General features: G+C 41.7%; 4 protein-coding genes across 7 annotated transcripts; 1 reads left to right on the top strand and 3 right to left on the bottom strand.

The window, feature by feature from the left end:
* Window positions 1–1205: 1205 nt before the first annotated feature.
* RB195_003022 (uncharacterized protein) lies at window positions 1206–7730 on the top strand (the record flags this gene model as incomplete). Of its 2 annotated transcripts, XM_064200519.1 has the most annotated exons (10): window positions 1206–1254; window positions 1933–2011; window positions 2566–2635; window positions 2697–2764; window positions 4262–4352; window positions 5052–5157; window positions 5286–5362; window positions 5998–6116; window positions 6224–6389; window positions 7524–7730. In XM_064200519.1, 10 exons carry the CDS (start codon window positions 1206–1208, stop codon window positions 7728–7730), a joined length of 1032 nt encoding a protein of 343 aa, XP_064056399.1. The 2 variants fall into 2 exon arrangements, with proteins under 2 accessions (XP_064056399.1, XP_064056400.1); XM_064200518.1 differs by lacking the exons at window positions 1206–1254; window positions 1933–2011 and having other exon boundaries at window positions 2567–2635.
* Window positions 7731–9371: 1641 nt separating this feature from the next.
* RB195_003021 (uncharacterized protein) lies at window positions 9372–10293 on the bottom strand (the record flags this gene model as incomplete). 2 transcript variants are annotated; one of them, XM_013447103.2, is made up of 6 exons in its annotated part: window positions 9372–9491; window positions 9543–9616; window positions 9676–9808; window positions 9910–10000; window positions 10079–10179; window positions 10240–10293. In XM_013447103.2, 6 exons carry the CDS (start codon window positions 10291–10293, stop codon window positions 9372–9374), a joined length of 573 nt encoding a protein of 190 aa, XP_013302557.2. The 2 variants fall into 2 exon arrangements, with proteins under 2 accessions (XP_013302557.2, XP_064056398.1); XM_064200517.1 differs by having other exon boundaries at window positions 10240–10251.
* A 3260-nt stretch (window positions 10294–13553) lies between these two features.
* RB195_003020 (uncharacterized protein) lies at window positions 13554–14463 on the bottom strand (the record flags this gene model as incomplete). Its single annotated transcript, XM_064200516.1, has 4 exons — window positions 13554–13996; window positions 14056–14131; window positions 14274–14314; window positions 14370–14463. The coding sequence occupies 4 exons, from the start codon at window positions 14461–14463 to the stop codon at window positions 13554–13556; spliced, it is 654 nt and encodes a 217-aa protein (XP_064056397.1).
* Window positions 14464–17493: 3030 nt separating this feature from the next.
* RB195_003019 (uncharacterized protein) lies at window positions 17494–19442 on the bottom strand (the record flags this gene model as incomplete). 2 transcript variants are annotated; one of them, XM_064200515.1, is made up of 7 exons in its annotated part: window positions 17494–18215; window positions 18313–18367; window positions 18585–18634; window positions 18689–18796; window positions 18834–18845; window positions 18899–18935; window positions 19389–19442. In XM_064200515.1, the coding sequence occupies 7 exons, from the start codon at window positions 19440–19442 to the stop codon at window positions 17494–17496; spliced, it is 1038 nt and encodes a 345-aa protein (XP_064056395.1). The 2 variants fall into 2 exon arrangements, with proteins under 2 accessions (XP_064056395.1, XP_064056396.1); XM_064200514.1 differs by lacking the exons at window positions 18899–18935; window positions 19389–19442 and having other exon boundaries at window positions 18689–18839.
* Between the last annotated feature and the right edge of the window lie 288 nt (window positions 19443–19730).

Below are 19730 nucleotides of genomic sequence, written 5' to 3'. Positions count from 1 at the left end.
GCGTAAAAAACGGCCCGGAAGATGCGGGCTGTGCACATGGCTGGCGCGCTCCAATCGAACTCATTGCAGGAAATAGCGCGCTGGAACACTCGAAGCCGTATCTTCCGGTCCGTTTTTAGGCCGCAATTAGGAAGAAATGGACGGAAAATCACTCCCCTCTCCTTAATCTACGATCCCGTATACGAATACTCCACCTGAAATCCGTACCACCTCAGATTCGTGGAGTGATGCCTTCAATCCCCATAAGTACTTTCTGGCTCAACACTTCGACGCCGCAGGGCCCGTCTCACCCAGCCCACCGCTTCTTGTGCCAGACATTATCGCAGTATTTTTTTTTACCATGGCATAATAATAGATTGCAAAAAGTAAAAAAGTAAAGTAATGAAAGTTATGGTTGCGGACTGCAAGGAACCTATCTCCTAAATTACGTACACCATTAAAAGTTCTCACATTTTCAATGTTTGGTGCTTGATTTTTGAGGACGGCTTGCCGCTTGATATTTTTAGAGAACTTGGAAAACGCAAAGATTTAATTAGCCATTGGTAATTCACACTTTAATAATTTGCACCATCTGTGTAATCATAACTTTTCCCGTTTTCCTCGTGTCACTTAAAATTTCTTCATTTTTGAAACCATTACAGCCAACGCTTGCGAAAAACTCCAAAACTCGAACATTACGTATCTTCACGAGAATGTTACAGCTTGCCTTTCAGTAGTTTTGTGAGAATTTCCTGAAACACCAGTGATAATAGTATTGTGCGAGATTCAATCGAACAAATCGAATTGGTGTGCAGTCAGAACAAGTACACCGTTCGAACTACCGTATGTTCTGGAGGTTTTGGAAGTTTCTCACGAATATTCGCTCATCATGTATAAAAAACGAATAACACATGAGTGTGTTATTCGTTACTTATTTATGATGAGCAAATATTAACCCTAGGCAAGTCCGCACAAATAGATTCGATTGGCGGATCTGGAGGATAGAGATAATTTGCGACTTTTATCACTGAAAGAGCAATATTCCGGACTGATACTAAACGATGCTTCTGTTGTCGACCGGAAGGTGGAAGACAATTTATCAGTACGATGTATTGGAATATGATAGAGACCAAAACTTCTTGCAAAATTCTACGTCACAAAACAGTCACACGGAAGTCACATCGCTGCATTTTCTGCGGGCCATTCTAACTTAGATTCATTCCTCAATGGCTTTTAGCTTCCGCTTAAATACGGAATCAGCGCTGATTCAACGCTGTATGTATCGTCTGAGCTTCTGTGTCTTCCGCTTTTTGCTCAGCACGAGGTAGGTCTTGCTATTTAGGGACGCTACCAATGAATTTGATTCCGACCTAAATCAACTAGTTTCCATTCATATTTAACTTCGATTTCTTTCTTGGCACTCTTCGAAAAGAGCTAATAAGCGAAAAATAACGGATAAGGAATGAAGTGTTTGAGGATGATCGTTCCTGTCGGGATGAGAGCTATCGCCTTTAAATTCAACTAAGGATCGTAGTGATCTATGAAAGCGTGTGCAACTAATGACGTGAGGGAGCTCACATCAGTGTATTTACCCTCCTTAACAAATCTGCTACCAATTTATTAGATTCCAGCGCGACAATGTCAGGTTGCCTCTGATAGGGATCGAACCATTGAGCTTGTAGACGTTACGGTCGCCTACAAACAGCTACTTTTTATGAGCGTAGTGCACTTCCGTTTTCTAAAAAACTAAATAGCAAAGTAATTAAGGAATACTAAACGAAAGCATAGAACTCATATCAGTAAAGGTGACAATGATAGCTGTCGCTGCAACTCTATCTACTCTTAATGCTATCATATTTAAAAAAAAAACACTATTAGTAATTGTAGTAGTAAGTATTATTAATTAATACGTACATGAAGTTGAAAGAGCACATAAGGCAAATATTCTTACAGACAACTACTATGTTATCAGTGCAGTGCTTCTGTATGTGGAAATCAATCAACCAGGAATCTGGGATGGTGCGGGTTTCAGGTGGGTTATGCATATACGGAGTCGTAAATTATGGAGAGAAGGGTGATTCCATCCATTTCTTTTTAATTGCCATAAAAACGGCTTGGAAGATACGGCTTCAAGCGTTCCGGCGGTATTTTCTACGAATTCGATTGGAGCGCGCCAGCCTTATGCACGCGCCGCATCTTCCGGGCCGTTTTTTACGGCAATTAGGAAGAAATGGGTGGAATCACCCTCCTCTCCATAATCCACGACCCCGTATAGGAACTCTCCACCTGAAATTCGTACCACCCCAAATTCGTGGGGTGATGCGTTTGAGCATTATAGCAGAACTCGGGGATTTAAACGTGTCCATTAGGAGGAAAAACTGAATTTAGAACAAAAAGAAAAAATTGTGAAAGGAGTCTTTATGCGAAGAGATACCCTTTTCGAATATGCTCCAAAAAAATTCACTCAAAATAGAACAAAAAATCTATTGAATTAGTTTGGTTTTCCAGTTTCCACTCCAGCATAGAGCATGCATACATTTAAACGACAAAGAAACGCTTGTACCTTTTCGCTTACAATTTTTTCAGAATGGTCGTCATCCACATTGTCGCGCAATTGCTAAGTTTCTTTACAATTGTTCAAATAATATCGGCAAAAGTAAGCGCTTTCTTCTTTTTAACATAAACTGCGTAAATTTAATTTCTTTATGTGTTTTAAGGCGAAACCGACTATCATCTTCGCACAGAAAAACAGAGCAGACATTGTTCAGTTGAGAGACAAAGAACGGTGACCATGCTTTTTTTGCTGCGTTTCTGAGCTGAACGAGAAAGAGATTGGAGTGATTGGCATTGGTCATTCCTGTTAGGATGCTCCAAAACATTCGACATAATTTCTAAATCGCTTGTGATTAAAGGCCTCACCCCACGAATCTGAGGTGGTACTGATTTCAGGTGCAGTATTCGTATACGGGGTCGTAGATTATGGAGAGAAGGGTGATTCCGTCCATTTCTTCCTAATTGCCGTAAAAAACGGCCCGGAAGATACGGCTTCGAGCGTTCCGGCGCCCTACTTCCTACAACGAGTTCGATTGGAGCGCGCCACCTTTTGCATACGCCGGGCCGTTTTTTATGGCGTATGCAAAAGGTGGCGCGCTCCAATCGAACTCGTTGTAGAAAGTAGCGCGCCGGAACGCTCGAAGCCGTATCTTCCGGGCCGCTTTTTTTACGGCAATTAGGAAGAAATGGACAGAATTACACCCCTCTCCATAATCTACTATCCCGTATACGAATACTGCACCTGAAATCCATACCACCTCAGGTTTGTGGGATGATGCCTTTAAAGGAACAGCAATGAACGGTAATCCTAGGGGTCACCCCTCGGTTCCAAACGCTGCGTTCCACCGCACCGCTTCGAACGCAACCTTTTACGCAACCCTGCTCAATGTCGCTTTGACTCCATTATACGTACGTCAGCGCGGTGTAGTGCAGTCGGTGAGAGGTTCTGCTGTGGCTACAATCGATCGGAAGTTTGAGTCCGTCCCAGTGCAAACGAAGCAGCTAGCCACTTTCAGCCCTTCGTTGTCGATAAATTGGTACCAGACTTGTCTGAGAGGACTGACTAAAAACACTGACTTGGTGCATAGGCTAGCCCCTGCAAGCCATTGTAAGGCTGCATGCGCGTTCAGAAAACCTCAAAAGAAGTCTGAGTTGAAGACGCGTTCTCATAAGGATTGATCGACGCTGTCTACGTTATCCTTTTATGCTTTTTATACGTACGTTGACTAATAATTGTGGAGTCTTACGAAGAAAATCTATGGATTTTTAGGGCAATCTAGAGAGGAGCTTTTTTGGCTTGATATTTAAGGATTTTCTTAGCACACATGCTTCCTCATATTAGTATGTGTGTTCGAAAAGTGTCACCAGGGCGAAGGGCAGACGAAGTCGGCAGCTCGCCATGGTGAATATATAAGTATGGATGAACTACACAGTGATCGAAACTGCTCCAGAATTACGGTGAATTCAGATAGGAGATAACATGTTACTTGTATAGGAGTGACATACGGGAAATCGCGTCCTGTGATCACCTCACAAGGCGTTGTAACTGGGATTGCCATTCGTGCTCCAATGCGAACTCTGCGCTCCACCTGAAATATATCCCTATGGTTTTCTGCGTTCTTAATTTCTCTTCTATATGAATTATTTTTTGCATTAGTTGAATTACAGGATGTGTCTGGGAATCATCGTTTAGACTACTCATTTTCCACTCATTCAACAACTAATTTAGGATGACGGACCTTATGCCAATAATCCGAGTACGCCGAAAGCGATCTGCTGATCCACGTGCAGCACTTATTATGGAGACGAAAAAGCGAAAAGTGAGGGTGTTCAGTCATTGTTAATCTTTTCTGATTTTACATTGACGTTATATTTTCTGATTTTACATTTCTTTAGAAGTTTTAATTTTTTCTTCTTTGCGCAATGTTTTTATCTAACGTTTTTTTACTCTAAGATTTGGTTGAGGTGAAAATGTGTGGTATCTTTCTTTTTTTATTTTCTCTGTTATCTTCTTGCCTAACAGCGGACGTTATCGTATCTTATTTTTGTTCCTTTTATTTCTTAGATTCTTTTGTGAATGCGTTTTTTTTCTTTACTTTATTTCATTCTGAAAAAGCAGCATTTTCTCACCGCAAAACGTCGTAGGCCGGTCAACAACAATGTCTCAACCAACGAAATATGTTACGGTTTTGCTCTTCGTCTTTGGTTTGCAACCATAATATTTGCGTAGTTCTTGCGACTGCTACTATTTGAGAATTTAGTTCAAAACTGAAAGAAAAGCTTGCAAAAAGTTTTGAGCGTTGCAACGAAGATTGCTTTTGGCTGTTATTGTTATGTGTGTTGCTTCAGATTCTTTTTATTTAGTTATTATATGTAGTAATAAAAACGTGAAGTTTAAGTTATCTTATACGAATATATATATATATATATATATATATATATATATATACGACATTCTATTTACATCTGAATGTTTCCGCCAGTGTTATGTATTTATCTCGATTTTTTTCCTATTTCAGGATGATCCGCTTTTGTTCTCTTTGTTTAAAACCGACAATGATAACGAAGGCATAGATGGAATCAAAAGTGGTGTACGTGTTATAGATTTCAAAGCTGATAGTTCTGGTGAGCTTATTTCCCGTCATATTATGTATTTACCTCTAAATGTTTCTTCCGTCAACCTATCTAGAATTTCTTCTTTTTCCTTTCCTGTTCTTGGCGCTCATTTTTTTTATAGCCATATATCCTTTCAGAAGTTGCAGCAGGCCGAGGCCTTGAATTCATTGGTGAACTTAATGAACCAGGAGCAGGACCCAGCGATGATCCTATGGTACGTTCTCCCTTCCTGCATTCGTTTTTTTTTCGTTTATGGTGCTGCAGTCGTGTCATATGAATCGACTGGTTTTTTTGTCTTACGTCTCTTTTTTGTGTTTTGAAGAAACAAATTATTGTTTCACGTTTAACCTGTCTTTGAGACAACGTGAGCTGAGCTTCAAAGGATCCTGAAAACAATTTCATATTTTATGTGTTTGAGCGAATATTTCAATCATACTTGTGTGAGAATCCGTGAGCCCAATGCTGTTTTACTTTTGAAATGTAATTGTACTTCTTGATTTTGCAACTTTCGTTGAAAATCCAAGAATAGTAGCGGAAGTGCGTTACATGTTTTGAACCCTTCGTTCTAATACTATTTTCCTTTTATATCTCATTTCTCACAGCGCAGATTTAAAAAAGAATATGAATGTATATTCGAATCCGACGATTTTTCTTGGGCATTTGTTTCTTAGTTCAGAAGTTACCGTGCAATGAATATTATGAGAAATGAGAGCATAAACGAATGAATAACAACGCATTAACATGTACAAATCGAACCACTTTAGTTGCGTATTTAACCTCGATATGTTCTAGGGAAATATCTCTTTTTCCTAATTCCTTCATTTTCTTCTTTTTACAGCTCTTTTTTAGGGGGATCGAGGAGATGTAGAGGAACCTGTCGGCTATGACTATTATAAAATATACAGAGGATCAATGACAGAACCTATACGAGAATGGGACGCAGATGTGGAATTGAGATTTGCTACTGAGTGAGCATATTCTGGTTTTTGTTTAAGTTTTGTTCTTGTTTGTTTTCGTATTCCAGTTCCTTTTTTTTTTCTTTGGAAAATCCCCTGCTACATTTTAATCCATCTAGAGAAGAGCAAACTCTCTTGCTTGGAAACTCTGATTCTGAAAGTGACTGCGCGGCCGATGACGATGACGACTCGAACGATGAAAATAACTGGCGAAACGACTATCCAGAAGAGGAGGATGACGATACTGAGGATGAAGATGTCAATTACTATGATGACGATGACAGGGTTAGTTATTTTCCTACGAAGTATTTCTGCATTTATTTTCTTTTTTACTCCTATATTTCCACAACTAATTTTTCAAGCATTAGAGCCTTGCAATTTTTCCTCTTTCACGCATTCTCCGTAACAATATGGTCACTGGTTCAATTTTTTTAAAGGACAGCACAAGAAAAGAATACCACGGTACTGTTTTAGTATTTAGCTTAATCTGATCAAATTATCTATTTCTTAATATCACCTCTAGCTACTGAAATTGGCTTTTCCTTTTCAAATGTTGGTTTTTCCTTCCTGTCAAATGTTGGTTTTTCCTTCCTCAATGCTTCCTCTAGCTATTGAAATTGGCTTTTCCTTTTCAAATGTTGGTTAAGTGTCCATTACTTATCACAGTTCATTTATAAGCTTTATACTTGTTCATTCAATTTCTGTCTATTAAATATCAAAGTATTCAATTTCACTCATATGCGTCATTTTATTTTTGCTACAATGATCCTCTCGATTAATAAAAAATCCGGCGGTAGAATTGGAAGTGTATATGAGCCGTACTTTGAAGACAGAAAGAGAAACACTCGGATCGATTATCAGGCGAGAGCTTTCGCGTTTTCCCCTCTGGAGAATTTCTTTACATTGCACTCACATGAGCTCATGAGCTGTACATGCTTGGGATGACAGATACCAAGTTCGAGTACACGGGTTTTAGCTCTAGCCGTCTTAGTCTAACTTCAACCCAGCGAAAAATATTTGTGTTCGAATAGAAGGGTACATATGCAGCGGTTTGCTAAGCATTGTCATCTGGGCGGAAAATTTTTCCTTTTTTGGCTTGCTAACAACATTATTTTCTGAGCGGATAGGATTTCTCTTTGTAATGCTTTGTAATGGACTTTTCTTACAAATCGTCCTTGCAATCTTTAGTTCGATTGATATTTACATAGCGTTGACTTGGAGAACATATCGAGAAATGCTATTTCTCGACACATGATTAGGTTTCTTGCGAAGAGAACGAATTGAAAATGTTATTCTGTTTCATGTGTGTTCAAAGATGTATCCTGTCCTCTTTTGTATTCCATGTCTTTGATGTCATTACTTTTATTTCTGGAATTTATTCTCCACTTTCGAAAAGAGCATTCATGGTATTGTTTTTAGGAATTTAGGCGTACTGTCCACGAAGACAATGACGAATCACCCTTTGCACTGGAAGGAATGCGACGTCGCTTGGAAGGATTTGCTATGGAAGCATATGAAGGGGAGGAGGACAACTCAGATGATGATGATGATTACTTACGAGGCAATCATTCTGGTCCTAGTAACGATGATGACGACAGTTACGATGATAGATATCGTGAAGACTAATTCCTTCTTGTACCAATAACCCTTTTTTCTAAATCTGTGCTAGCAGTCAGATCACCGGTGCAAGTTTGTAGATTTTGCTGTTTGTTGTTGTTTCACCATGTATAACATGGCTCCTGTAACGTGTATATAATCTCATTTGTTGGCTTTCATTTTATTTTGGAGTGTTTTACGAAGTTAATGTTGATTCTAAAACCGTGTTCAATGACAGTTGGAAGCACCGCACTATTTTTTTTTTGTGCAGAAAGAAGTGACTCCGGAGCACTTCTCTCCCATTGTACTTCAATTTAGCATTTAGTTTAATTCGGCATTTCTCCGCCGCTATATTACAAGGAGGATATGAAGTGACAGTTGATGAACGTATTAAGCAGTATTATTCGTAGACTACATCGTAACTGTGCAGTTTTAATGTCCTACGTTTGCTTATGAAGTAGACTAGGACATATAGTATGGTCAAAACGACATAAAACACGATGCAGCTGCTAGGATAGAGCGGAGATTCATTATTCGCTACAGTTCGTGAAGGTCTCACCCGGATCTCAATCGCTCTCTCCAGCGCGCAGCTTCAAACGCTGCCGCGTACGCAACTGCTTTATGTTTCGTAACGTTTTGACCATAAAACCCTTGAGGGGTTGTAGGTCGAATTCTTCTTGTCTGGTGGTTGCGTTTTTAGTGTATCTGAGGATATGATGCTACTATATAGCTCTCGAATTTCGCTGCTAATCTGATGATGGGTGCTGAGTGAAATCGACAACGATCATGGACTAATGTAGCAGCATTTGGTGAACCCGATAGTTTTTAATCTTTAGTCTAACCCGGTTCGAAAGTCTGCTGCAACGTCCGCTCTTTTTCTGCTTGACATAAGTCATCCCTATCCAAGTGAATCGCTGCGCATCGCTTTCATCTGTGGACACATTCGACGCCCATCACAGCAAGTCAATAGTCATAAATCATAACCGGGTCAAAACGACATGAAACACGGTGCACTTGCGTACGCGCTCGAAACGACGCTGTGGAGGCAGCAGTTGGAACCGAGATGGAACCATCGCAAACTGAAGCGATGGGTGGTGCCAGCAAGGGATCCACTGCGCTCTTAACCGCTACACTTCACCCCCGCTCCTAGAGATGTTGTACCGTTACCGTCACACACAGTTGTACCCTGCTTCATGTCGTTTTGACCCTACTATACTGCGAGTGGTTGTCCCTCTGCAGTTGCGTAAGCGGCTACGCTCGCTTGAACAGCTCTTATAACAAGGTTTCATTCCTTTTTTTACTTCGGAGTCAGATCAATCTTTACACATATTGTAGGATCAAAACGACATGAAGTGTTGTTACGTAAGCGTTGTTAAGTGTTGTTGTTACGCAAGCGGCTTCGCCCGAAGCTCTGCGGTGGAGCGTAGCGGATAGGATCGAGGGAGCAGCCTATTTGAAACCATCTCTTCCTGTAGTTCACGATGACCCAACCGCTATCTATACCGTGTTGCCTGCAGGGCAGCGGCTTACGCAACCGCACTGTGCCTCATGTTGTTCTGACCCTACCATAATACTATACCCCTCCAATATACAGCAATACTTTTTTCACCTTTATGTCGTCGTCACCATTCATTATCATAAAAAAAAACTTCATAACCTCTTTATTACACTTTAGTTTTGATAAAGTGAACTAGAAGTAGTAGATATTGGTGAGTAACGGCTTGAATGTGCAGTGTCAGTTAGAAGAGGTTGATGACGTTCGCGAAGGAAACAGTAAAAGTTAAGAAATACCTGAAAATATGTGTATTAGTAGTCAAACAATCCAACAGAGAAATGACCTACCTTCAAAATGTACATCTGCAAGCAGGCGATTGTAATGAACCCCAGCCCAATGCACACGAGCATGTTAGGTTTCTCTGAAAATGAGAGTGATGAGCTTGCGACGTGCCTTATTCGACCTAGGTGAAAAACATACTATTCTGAGACTCGACTATATCCATATAGCTGAGAAGTGAGCCTTTCGTATGTTCTGATACTTTATCCCTATAGGCAACATGGAGCGCTACCCATATCAAGAAACTGCTAACCGTTGCAAGTGTTAGAAATGCCTAAATTTTGCAATGAAAAACCTTTTTGCAATGAAAAAAAAAATGAAACCTTTCACTTCAAGATGAAAATTGTATCTCTGTAGTGGTAGTTCTAAAATAACCTTAGCTGCAAGAAACGGTATCAAGAAATATCGTCGTTCTGCAAATACACCATACACCAATGTGCAGATTATGAGGAAAATGACGGCGGAACTGAAATGAACAACACCTGGTTGTGTCATCTGGATCTGTGATATCGTACCCGATGGATCTGGATCTGTGATATCATACCTGATGGGTGAACCCGGATAACCCGACACAAAGCCGAAAGCATTCAGCAGATGTACAGCAGCGAGTAGCAGGAAAATCGTGGAAAGTAAACGTGCTCCAGACTAAAAACACCGTCCAAATCTACAAAAATAAGGTGTGGAAGTGTTGTGTCGACAACGTACCCGTACATGCATTGCACCGCAAAGGCAATGGTTCTTAACGAGTGACATAGGCATGGTTTCGAGTTTACGGAGGCAACAAAGGCAACTGCTACAGAACCACCTCTGTTGGGCGCTTAGCAAAAATGAAAGCATCGAATGTCGGAGAGCATCTTTTATACGCTAGATATCCCTACTATTACTAATCAGCAGTTTACCACAACAAACTTGCTGGAATTTCTTAAATGATCACCACCGAAGTTGCACTGTGGAACTAGCGATTGGAATCGTGGTGGGACCGTTGCTTGCTGCTATCAGACTGCAGAAATAAGCCCCAATTCACGCTGTAGCACCAGGGTTAAAGTGTTTTTTTCACCAATTGTACGATGTATGTAGTGCAAGGCATACAAAGTAGGATAAGGGCGCAAAAACTATGGCAACTACTCCCGAAACTTTGAAAACCGTCATTCTCACTGTTTTAAATGTACCTTGCTTTTCGCTACTGCATTCTAGCTGTCAGTAGTTGTACTTGACAGATCATTTTGTAAGAAAGCATAGCGTTAGCATAGCTCTTATATGAGCAGGTGTTTGTCCAGTCACGTCCAGGTCTCCAGCTACGCTCATCAGACAAGCGACTCGCTGTCCTATCTCAATTCGTTTAGGTTCAAGGAATAAGAAGTGAACAAACAAACTCCAACCTTTTTTGTAATCGAAAGTGATGATATCGGACGATGAGCTCAACGCTCTTCGCGCTGAATACGGTAACCAGCAAAACTCTGATGCCTTCGAAGACGGATCAGAAAACTGTTCAAGGGCGCCACCCCACGAATCTAAGGTGGTACGGATTTCAGGTGGAGTATTCGTATACGGGATCGTAGATTATGGAGAGGCAGGTGATTCCGCCCATTTCTTGCTAATTGGCGTAAAAAACGGCCCAGAAGATGCGGCGTGTGCACACGGCTGGCGCCCTCTAATCGAACTCACTGTAGAAAATCACGCGCCAGAACGCTCGAAGCCGTATCTTTCGGCCCGTTTTTTACGGCATTTTTAGGAAGAAATGGACGGAATCACACCCCTCTCCATAACCCAATATCCCGTATACGAATACTCCACCTGAAATCCGTACCACCTCAGACTCGTGGGATGATGCCTTTAACATACAGGAGCGAGCCGAGCTGGAACCAGTCGTACACATTTTTGCCGAGGCGTGTCGTTCTTGATCACAGCTCTCACCAAAAAGTATTATACAAAAAACAAAACACCAAAAAGTAACGGACTATTATTACCAAAGTTTCCATTCTCCTTTTAAGTATTTGACCTATTTGGAATGGACTTTGGCAGTGTGCTGGGCAGCAGCACCTTTTCGCAATATCTGAGTGACTTCCGCCATATAATTGTGTAAGTTATATAGCTCCTGCGTGCCCAGAGCGTATCTCAAGTGCCTGATTGCACTTAGTGCAAATATGTCACCGTTTACAGATAGTAGCGGCCCCAAGGACGCGGGATAATTTCTTTATTATTGTGTAATTGCCAGGCTTTTCCACGTGAAGATTGCAGTCCTTCTCCCACCTCTTGATTCTCTTGATTGAAGGTTGAGAATTTTGCTGGTACTGTATCCTTGTCCATTCCAGGAAGAGCTGCGCATTAATTTAAGAACCTGTGTAAAGATCACCGTATTGGATGAGATTCAGGGGCACTGTAGGATATTGAAAGCAAAAATTAACTCGATTTGTCTGGCACAGTTTGGAGAAGAAATTCAGCCGTTCAGCTGAAGAGGTTTCGTTGGTTAACTAACAGCTTTTAGCTGAAAATTCCAAAATCTCAAGCACACCTTTGAAACTACGGTGCGGAACAATATTCTCATGAAGTAGATCTGTTCATTTCACTTGGAAATTCTTTTTCGTTGGAGTGAAGATGTTGTACAAGAGGAGAGACTAAGAAAATATGTTAGTCATGCAATTGCTTCTAAAAGATTTCCTCCTCGTTTATTGTTTGTTGTTGTTGTGAAGTCGAAGCAAGAGCTTCTGTGCTATGTGGTAACGCGCTATTCACACATAAACAAAGTCGGCGTGCTCATCTTTTTCCGTTTTCATCCGGAACATCTGACGCCCTGTCAGGTCACAGTAAAGTACCTGTGCTTTTTCTCGAATTTTGGATACCTAATACCTTTTTATGCGTTGAAAGCTGAAGAACATGAAATGACAAATAAGTTGCTACTGTTGCGAATCATGATACACAAAGGACTCTTATATGGCTCCATAGTTCAGAGGTGAAAATTTATTCTAGAGAGCTTATAAGGTGATCGTCTGTTGAGTTATAATCATTTATTGTCCCAAAGCAGCTTTCAAACTGATATGGGTTTATTTTTCGCAGAGACCAGAAGCAAACACGTGTGTTGTAATGATAAAATCTACCAAAAGTACTGCTCAACACAAGTACAGTACGGTTATCATCATGATCATGGTCATGGTATATAATAGCGGGCTTATTCTGTCACGTGTGTGTGTGCGTGTGGTGTGGTGTGGTGTCTGTGTGTGACACTAAGTTCGAAGAGGGTGCGACGAGAAACCCATACTTCGAGAAATGCTCTCAGTTTGTGTCTATATTGTATTGGTATCGAAGGAGTGTTTGGAACTCAAGTTTGAATATTTTCCGAATGTGGAACTGACCCGTTTGAAAAGAAAACCACGAAATATTTCATCTTCATTTGTTAAAAAAAGAGGAAGAAAGCGTTGTTTGAATAACACAAATCTAATTTCATAGAAAATGCCACTACTATCAATTTTCATTGATCAGTGAAGGGGAGCAAAACGAACACCATAGAAAGTCTGAAGTTTGGCTTTAGGCGAACGTTCAGACTAGTAGAGTAATATAAATCAAAACTACAATTAGACAATCAGAAAGAGAAGAAACTGCATGAAAGGAAGACATGTGTATATAACCGTAGAACAATGAGATTACCATGAAATCACGATACTTCTTGTATACCTTACTATACTATCAATCAAGAAAGCCCAGAAGGCTTGCATACTTATATTATATAACACAGATAGGTGCCCTCATCAGGAGTCTGAGGAAAAACTGTCCGGCGTGCGCTTCGGCAAATGGAATTCGCAATCATCGAGATCGCCCAGACGACTCGTCCAACACTCCTTGACTCCACTCCATGATGCATCCGGACGCCTCGACGATCTCAAAGTGCTCGTAGGAGCGTTAAGGCGCTATGCTTTGTGCTATCTGATGCTATTAAGTAGACAATCTTAACAGCACTTAGTAGAGATTGTAGAGTCACAATTGTTATCAGTTCAGTCAACAAACACAATATGTTGTTTAGCTCATTATTTTTGTGTTGGTAAACAAAAGTACGGGTCAAATTGTTGTGGATTTGGATCCCCTGGACGTGGCGGCGGTGGTGGTGGTGGAGGTGGCGGTGGGGGTGGTGGTGGTGGAGGAGGAGGAAAAGCTGGTGGTGGAGGAGGGGGAAAAGCTGGTGGTGGTGGTGGAGGAGGATGGAAAGCTGGTGGTGGAGGTGGAGGTGGGGGTTGGCCAGGTGCAACTCCAGGCAACGAAAAGAAGTCTTCCTTATTATAAATGTAGCCGGCTTGAGGTATGAGTATCTTTAGTGGTCCCTTCTTTTCTTGGTTTCCTAACTTCCCTCTCTTGGGTGTCCGTGGCTTTGATCCAGGAAGCGGTGGTGGTGGTGGTGGCGGAATATTCAGTGGTCCTTTCCAGTTGCTCACGAATTCGTCGACCGTTTCGTTATCGTTTTGAGGGCGAAAGTCTTGAATTGGATCATTAGTAAACAGTTAATTTCGTTTATGGAAAATAATTTAGCCCAACTTTCTTTTTTCTTCTTTTTCTTACTGCCACTGGCCGATAAACGTTCATGACAAGCGATGCTGGACGTGGTCGTCTCCTGAAGTTTCAGTCGGTACACACTTCAGGTACACGAATATAGTACAATATAGGTCTGACAAATGTTCAACAAATGTTTTGAAAGGTTTCACTTCAAAGGCTCTCAATTTTCGTTCCGTTCAACTGCACAACTGACAACTTACCGACTTCTCAGAATCCTCTTCTGCATCTTCATCCCCTCCTCCTGGAATTTCATTTGGATAAGCCAGAGCTTATCGTGTACCTCTTGAAATACTTACCCATGCCGCGTCTGGATGTTGCACAACAATAGATGGAACAGAAGAACACTGCCGCAAACGCAACATAAGTAAGCGACACCAGCTCAGCTACCATCAATCGGATTTGTAGACATAGAGTACGAAGAGTGAACCTTACTTCATTTAAGACGACTTTTATACTAAGAGGCTAATGATAGAGTTTGATATAGATAAAGATTGTAACCACAAACAAACCCGGAAATGTTTCGACTAGCGGCTCAAAGTAGCGATTTGGATGACATCATTACAGTTCTAATTCAAGTTCCTTTTATAATTTCTATCAGTCTGAACGTCCGGGTGAGGCCGGACTTTAGACTTTTTGTGGTGTTCGCTTCGTTCACCTTTAGAGATCGATACAAATTAATGGTAGCGGCATTTTCTGTAAAAGTAGAATTGAGTTTTCTTTAACAATGTTTTTTTTCCTTTTTCTAAATAAATAAAGGTGGGTTTTCTTCCTGGTTTCCTCAAGAGTTATCACGGAATGATGTTTTAACGTAAAATGACGTGAACATCTTAGTACTGATAAAGATAACGTTCCGAGGCAGATCAAGGTGTAAACTGTTGGCTACTATTTGAGCGGCCGTTCGCACGGGTGTTTCCACTTTCTGAAGCAGGCATGTTACCAACCTGAGACAAACGTGCAAAGAAATAGCTACGCGGAGGAGTCGTAGAGGTGAAACGCAACACATACAGTGACTATAAAGAGGCACACAACGTCTCTTTTACTCTTTGCCAAATCCACATAAATTAATTGCGCGATACTACTGCACAACGGCGCACCAATAGGACGCTGAGAAACCCGTCGCACCTAGTTTTATAGCTTTCTGGTATCGGCGCACCAATCAGGCATCGTAGGATTCGGCTGACTTCCTGCACTTCCTGTTTTGAATTTCGTTGCACACACACCACATCCACCACACACACATCACACCCACAACACACACACACACACACAAACATACACACACGCACACGCATACACACATACACACGCGAAACGTATATTTCGTTAAAATTGAAGTCTAGAACAAGTTAAAGGGAGCCCAAGAAATATTAGAGAGAATTTGGCTCTCGTAATTTACAGGCATCAAAGCAGGAATACAAAACACTACGTAAAGAGTGTATATAACCGGTTAATTGTCTGTCGTCAATCAATCCGCTTGGGATGCGCCACTGCGTTCACTTCAGCTCCGAGTCGTTTGAGGTTTAAACGCGTGCAGCCTATACAGTGACTTGCCGGAGGTGGGGAATTGAGACGGGGCAGTGTTTTTATCTTCCCAGACAAGTATCTAGAATCTAGTATGATATCAGCTTTTTGGCCTCGGAGAGATGAAAGGCTTGGTTGGCATTGGTGCGGTTTCGAACCATCGATAGAGCTTACATTCACAGCGGAAGCTCTCATCAACAGCGCTACTCCCGCCTTTTTTTGTACGATATTCCTTTTATTCAACTCAAGAGTACATCACAGGCAAATCTTTCTTTCTCCTATGGTAAGACTTCGTTGATCTCACGACTGTGGTCGCTGAGCCGAGGAATAATGTACGGCATGTTACGGTTGTTGTAGGAAATCGTCTGTGTAACAATGAAATAATACAAAGAAAGTTGGTAGAAATTAATTGCTGCTCGTAAAACTAAAGGTACAAGGAGAAGTCCAAGCCTTCATATTTCGCTTTGTCAAAAACCACATTAATGCTTAATTTACGTGACAATCAAATGGAAACGATTGAGTTTGTATGAGACATATTGAACTAACATACTGCGGTACGTTCACTTTGATCGCACCATCATGATAGTTACGAACATCGGCCCCACTAGGAGTGAGCATCTCGTTCGATTCAAATCAAATACGCAAAGAAGCATTTATAGAGTGACACTTGGAAATAGGAAATTTTGTGTGTAGTAGTGACAGCTCTGAGGAGTTGGTAGACAAGTGGGAGTGGCGTCCTTCCGAATACAACTACTACAACGTGCATTTACTACGAAGTTATTTTACAAAAATGGTGATACTGCGGCTGCTGCTCAACGGGAATTCCGACGTCATTAAAATTTGAAAAGTCCTGCCCAAGTTCCAACTTGTCATGTCATCAACACATAGGTTAGGAAATTTGAGGAGATCCGAGAAGGAAACCAGGGTACCTTGTTCTCAGCGAACCCCAGAAAACACTGAAGCAGTGCGGGTTTCAATTGCAAGGAGCCCATAACGACCGGCAACGTAACACGTGGCAGCATTGAACCTAAATCGTACAGCCGTTCGTCGAATACTCTACAGTATCTGTTGATATGTGTAGGTGAAAATCCAATATTTAAAAGTTACGGGGAAATGTGAACCGTTGAACAAGAGTCGCACTCTCTTCATTTTTGTAAAACGGCTCACAGCAAATGCATGTTATGAACAGATACAATGGTACATGCTTACGAAATGCTTACGAGTAGTTGTACACTGAAGGATTCCATCTCTCGCACCTGTCTACCAACTCCTCAAGGCTGCCGGCGCTCCATTCAAAATTCTCCGTTCCCCTGTGCCACCCTGTATATCTACTCACAATATGATCAATCTATAGTTGATCTCTTCCCACTATGTCGATGAAGCTACACGAAGAAAAGGATAGTCACTGGCGTATCAATCCACTTGGGATGCGCCAACGCGTTTTACTGGAATTCGTAATCGTTGAGGTTTTGGAATACGTGTTGGCCTATACAATGACTTGCGTGGGCCAGCCGATAATCAAGTCAGTGTTTTTATCCTCCCAGACAAGTCTGGTACCAATTTAGCGACCCATTTATTTGTAATATATCGAGGGATGAAAGGCTTGGTTTGCACTAGGGCGGTTTCGAACCCTCGACCGTGTGGCTACAACGGACCTCTAACCGACTGCGCCACTCACGCCCCTTCAGCCAGATACGTTTCTTAAAATTAAAAATTCGAAGATTGCTGTTAATTTTATGGCAACTGCTTCTTTCAAGCGATTGTTCGAAGATGTTTTACATTAAGATAGGCATATTTTACTAGAAAAAGAGTGTTCCTTCACATCCTATTGAAAAACATGTAACAATTCCAATGTATATTAATTAAGAACAATGCAAATATGATCACTGTATTGGAGAATTAAGGAACTGAAAAGTAGTCATCCTTATCTTGACTATTACCGTACGGAGAGCAAAATCCAGGTGGAGGAGCACCCGGTGGTGGTGGAGGCGGAGGCGGAGGCGGACGTGGAGGTTGTGGACGCGGCGGTGGAGGCGGGGGTGGTGGCCGCTTCTGTGGCGGTGGAACTGGTGGGTCTGCCTTTGGTGCTTCCCATGGTTTTGATGGATTAGCGAAATACTCATCTTTATTATAAATGTAGCCTTGACGTCCTCCTCTTGGTGCTGCTACTGGTGCGGGTGGGGGTGGTGGTGGTGGTGGTGGTGGTGGAGGAGGAGGTGGAGGAGGAGGAGGTGGAGGAGGATACTGCTGCTCCCAGGGAGAACGTTTATCGTACGGTTGCTGCCCGTATGGCTGATTTTGCTCTGCTCCATAGGGTTGTTGTCCACCATACCCTTGTTGTCCACCATACCCTTGTTGTCCACCATACCCTTGTTGTCCTCCATACCCTTGTTGTCCTCCATACCCTTGCTGCCCTCCATATCCTTGTTGTCCTCCATACCCTTGCTGGCCTCCATACCCTTGTTGTTCCCTATAAGGTGGGTACGTTTGTCCTCCTTGTCTATCAAGTCTTTTCTGAAGCGACATTGAATCCTGAGTTTTTCTGACACCTTCAGCACTTTTGCCTTTGCCTCGAAACACTTTGAGAGGATTCCAACCACCGCCTTCTTTGGAGGTTTTCCCTGAATAATCTCCTCTTTTTTGAAAATTCTTCTAATGTTTGATAAGCCTGATTTCTTCTTCACTTTTTTCGATACCATATAAACACTTTGAGCTCACTTTTCTTTTCTCCAGTTGCCGGCGATCTTTCCAAACTCTCCCTTGAACTTGAGCTCTAAAAGGAAAGACTAACTTTTTTTGAGCGCAAAAACCGTTTCTTTGGAACAGAAACACTAAGGAAGTAAAAGTCAAATGATTCTATGACCAGCGTAGATTTGAGGCGGAATAGTTTTCATTTGGTGCTTTGTTCTATGATCTATTTTAGGTCACATCTTTCAAGTTTTGAAAGCGTTACTATGCCAACAAGTAGAGCTCAAATCATTATCATTTACTTTCCCAACCCTTCTCCTTCTTTTCTTGCTAGCTCCTCCTCGGCGACGTTCTGAAGTTGAAATTTCGAACGATCCTTGCTTTTTCATAAAGGTCGCTAACTTACCGTCGCTTTCATAATCTTCCTCCTCTGCTGTTCTGCTGTGCTCCCCCCCTGTGGCTCTGCTGTCTTCCTCCTCTGCTGCTCTGCTGCATATTGGTAGAATATAAAGAGCTGAAGTCGCTGCTACTATAAGCTGTGCTATCCAAACTATCATTTACACCTGAAGAGTAGTATGCTCCATCTTTGACTTCAATAATCTCACTGTAGTCCTACAATTAGAAGATGGTGGAACTGCTAGTAGGAACGAACCCTGAGACGACAAAACTGGAAATGATCCACACCGTGCAGTCTTTTTTCTAATATCACCATCTTTAATATATGTATAATATATATGTAAACATAAACAACAAACAGTTAGCTGGAAGAGGGGTAGCATTGATAGTAGCGTATCAAGAAAATCGACGTGATACGGAAACCCCCGAGGCAACGTAGAGTTCGGGAAGATGACGAAAACGAGCGTGTCTTCCCCTAATTACAGTAAAACACAGTGTGGAAGACGCTGTTTTTTCCTACGAACTCAGCTGCAACGCGCTACCTAAAAATCCCAACACCCACTAAATCGAGCGGAGAGATGCTCGTTTCCGTAATCTACAATCTGAAATATACTTTTTTTCCGTAGTAGGTTCCATCCGTACCGCGTCAATTTCGTGATACGCTGTCTGTGAATATTTCTCCGTATTCAACATTATTCACTACGCCAAACCGGCAGAATTTGAGCATTTACCCACGGTAGGGTGAATAGCGAATCACTCTCCATATGTGTCTGTAAGCATGTATTTTTATCCATCACTACTTTTCTATGTAACAAAACTGGTTCTCGCCCCTAAGTTGTTTTATCCGGAATATTGATCACCTCATTATGTTTGAATTTTTTAGAAATCTTTTGCAAGTCTTTCGGATAAAACAGAAATGCACCGCATTGATCTGCTCCTACGACTATGCATCTAGACTTTACGGCTTTAATTCAGAATCGTTTGAGGTTTTGAAAGCGTGAGCAGCCTTACAGTGACTTGATTGGCACTTGAGCGACTTCCAGCCGTTGATT

Source organism: Necator americanus, chromosome IV (genome assembly GCF_031761385.1).
Source record: "Necator americanus strain Aroian chromosome IV, whole genome shotgun sequence".
Lineage (NCBI taxonomy): Eukaryota > Metazoa > Nematoda > Chromadorea > Rhabditida > Ancylostomatidae > Necator > Necator americanus.
This window is presented reverse-complemented; position numbering and strand designations above follow the sequence as displayed.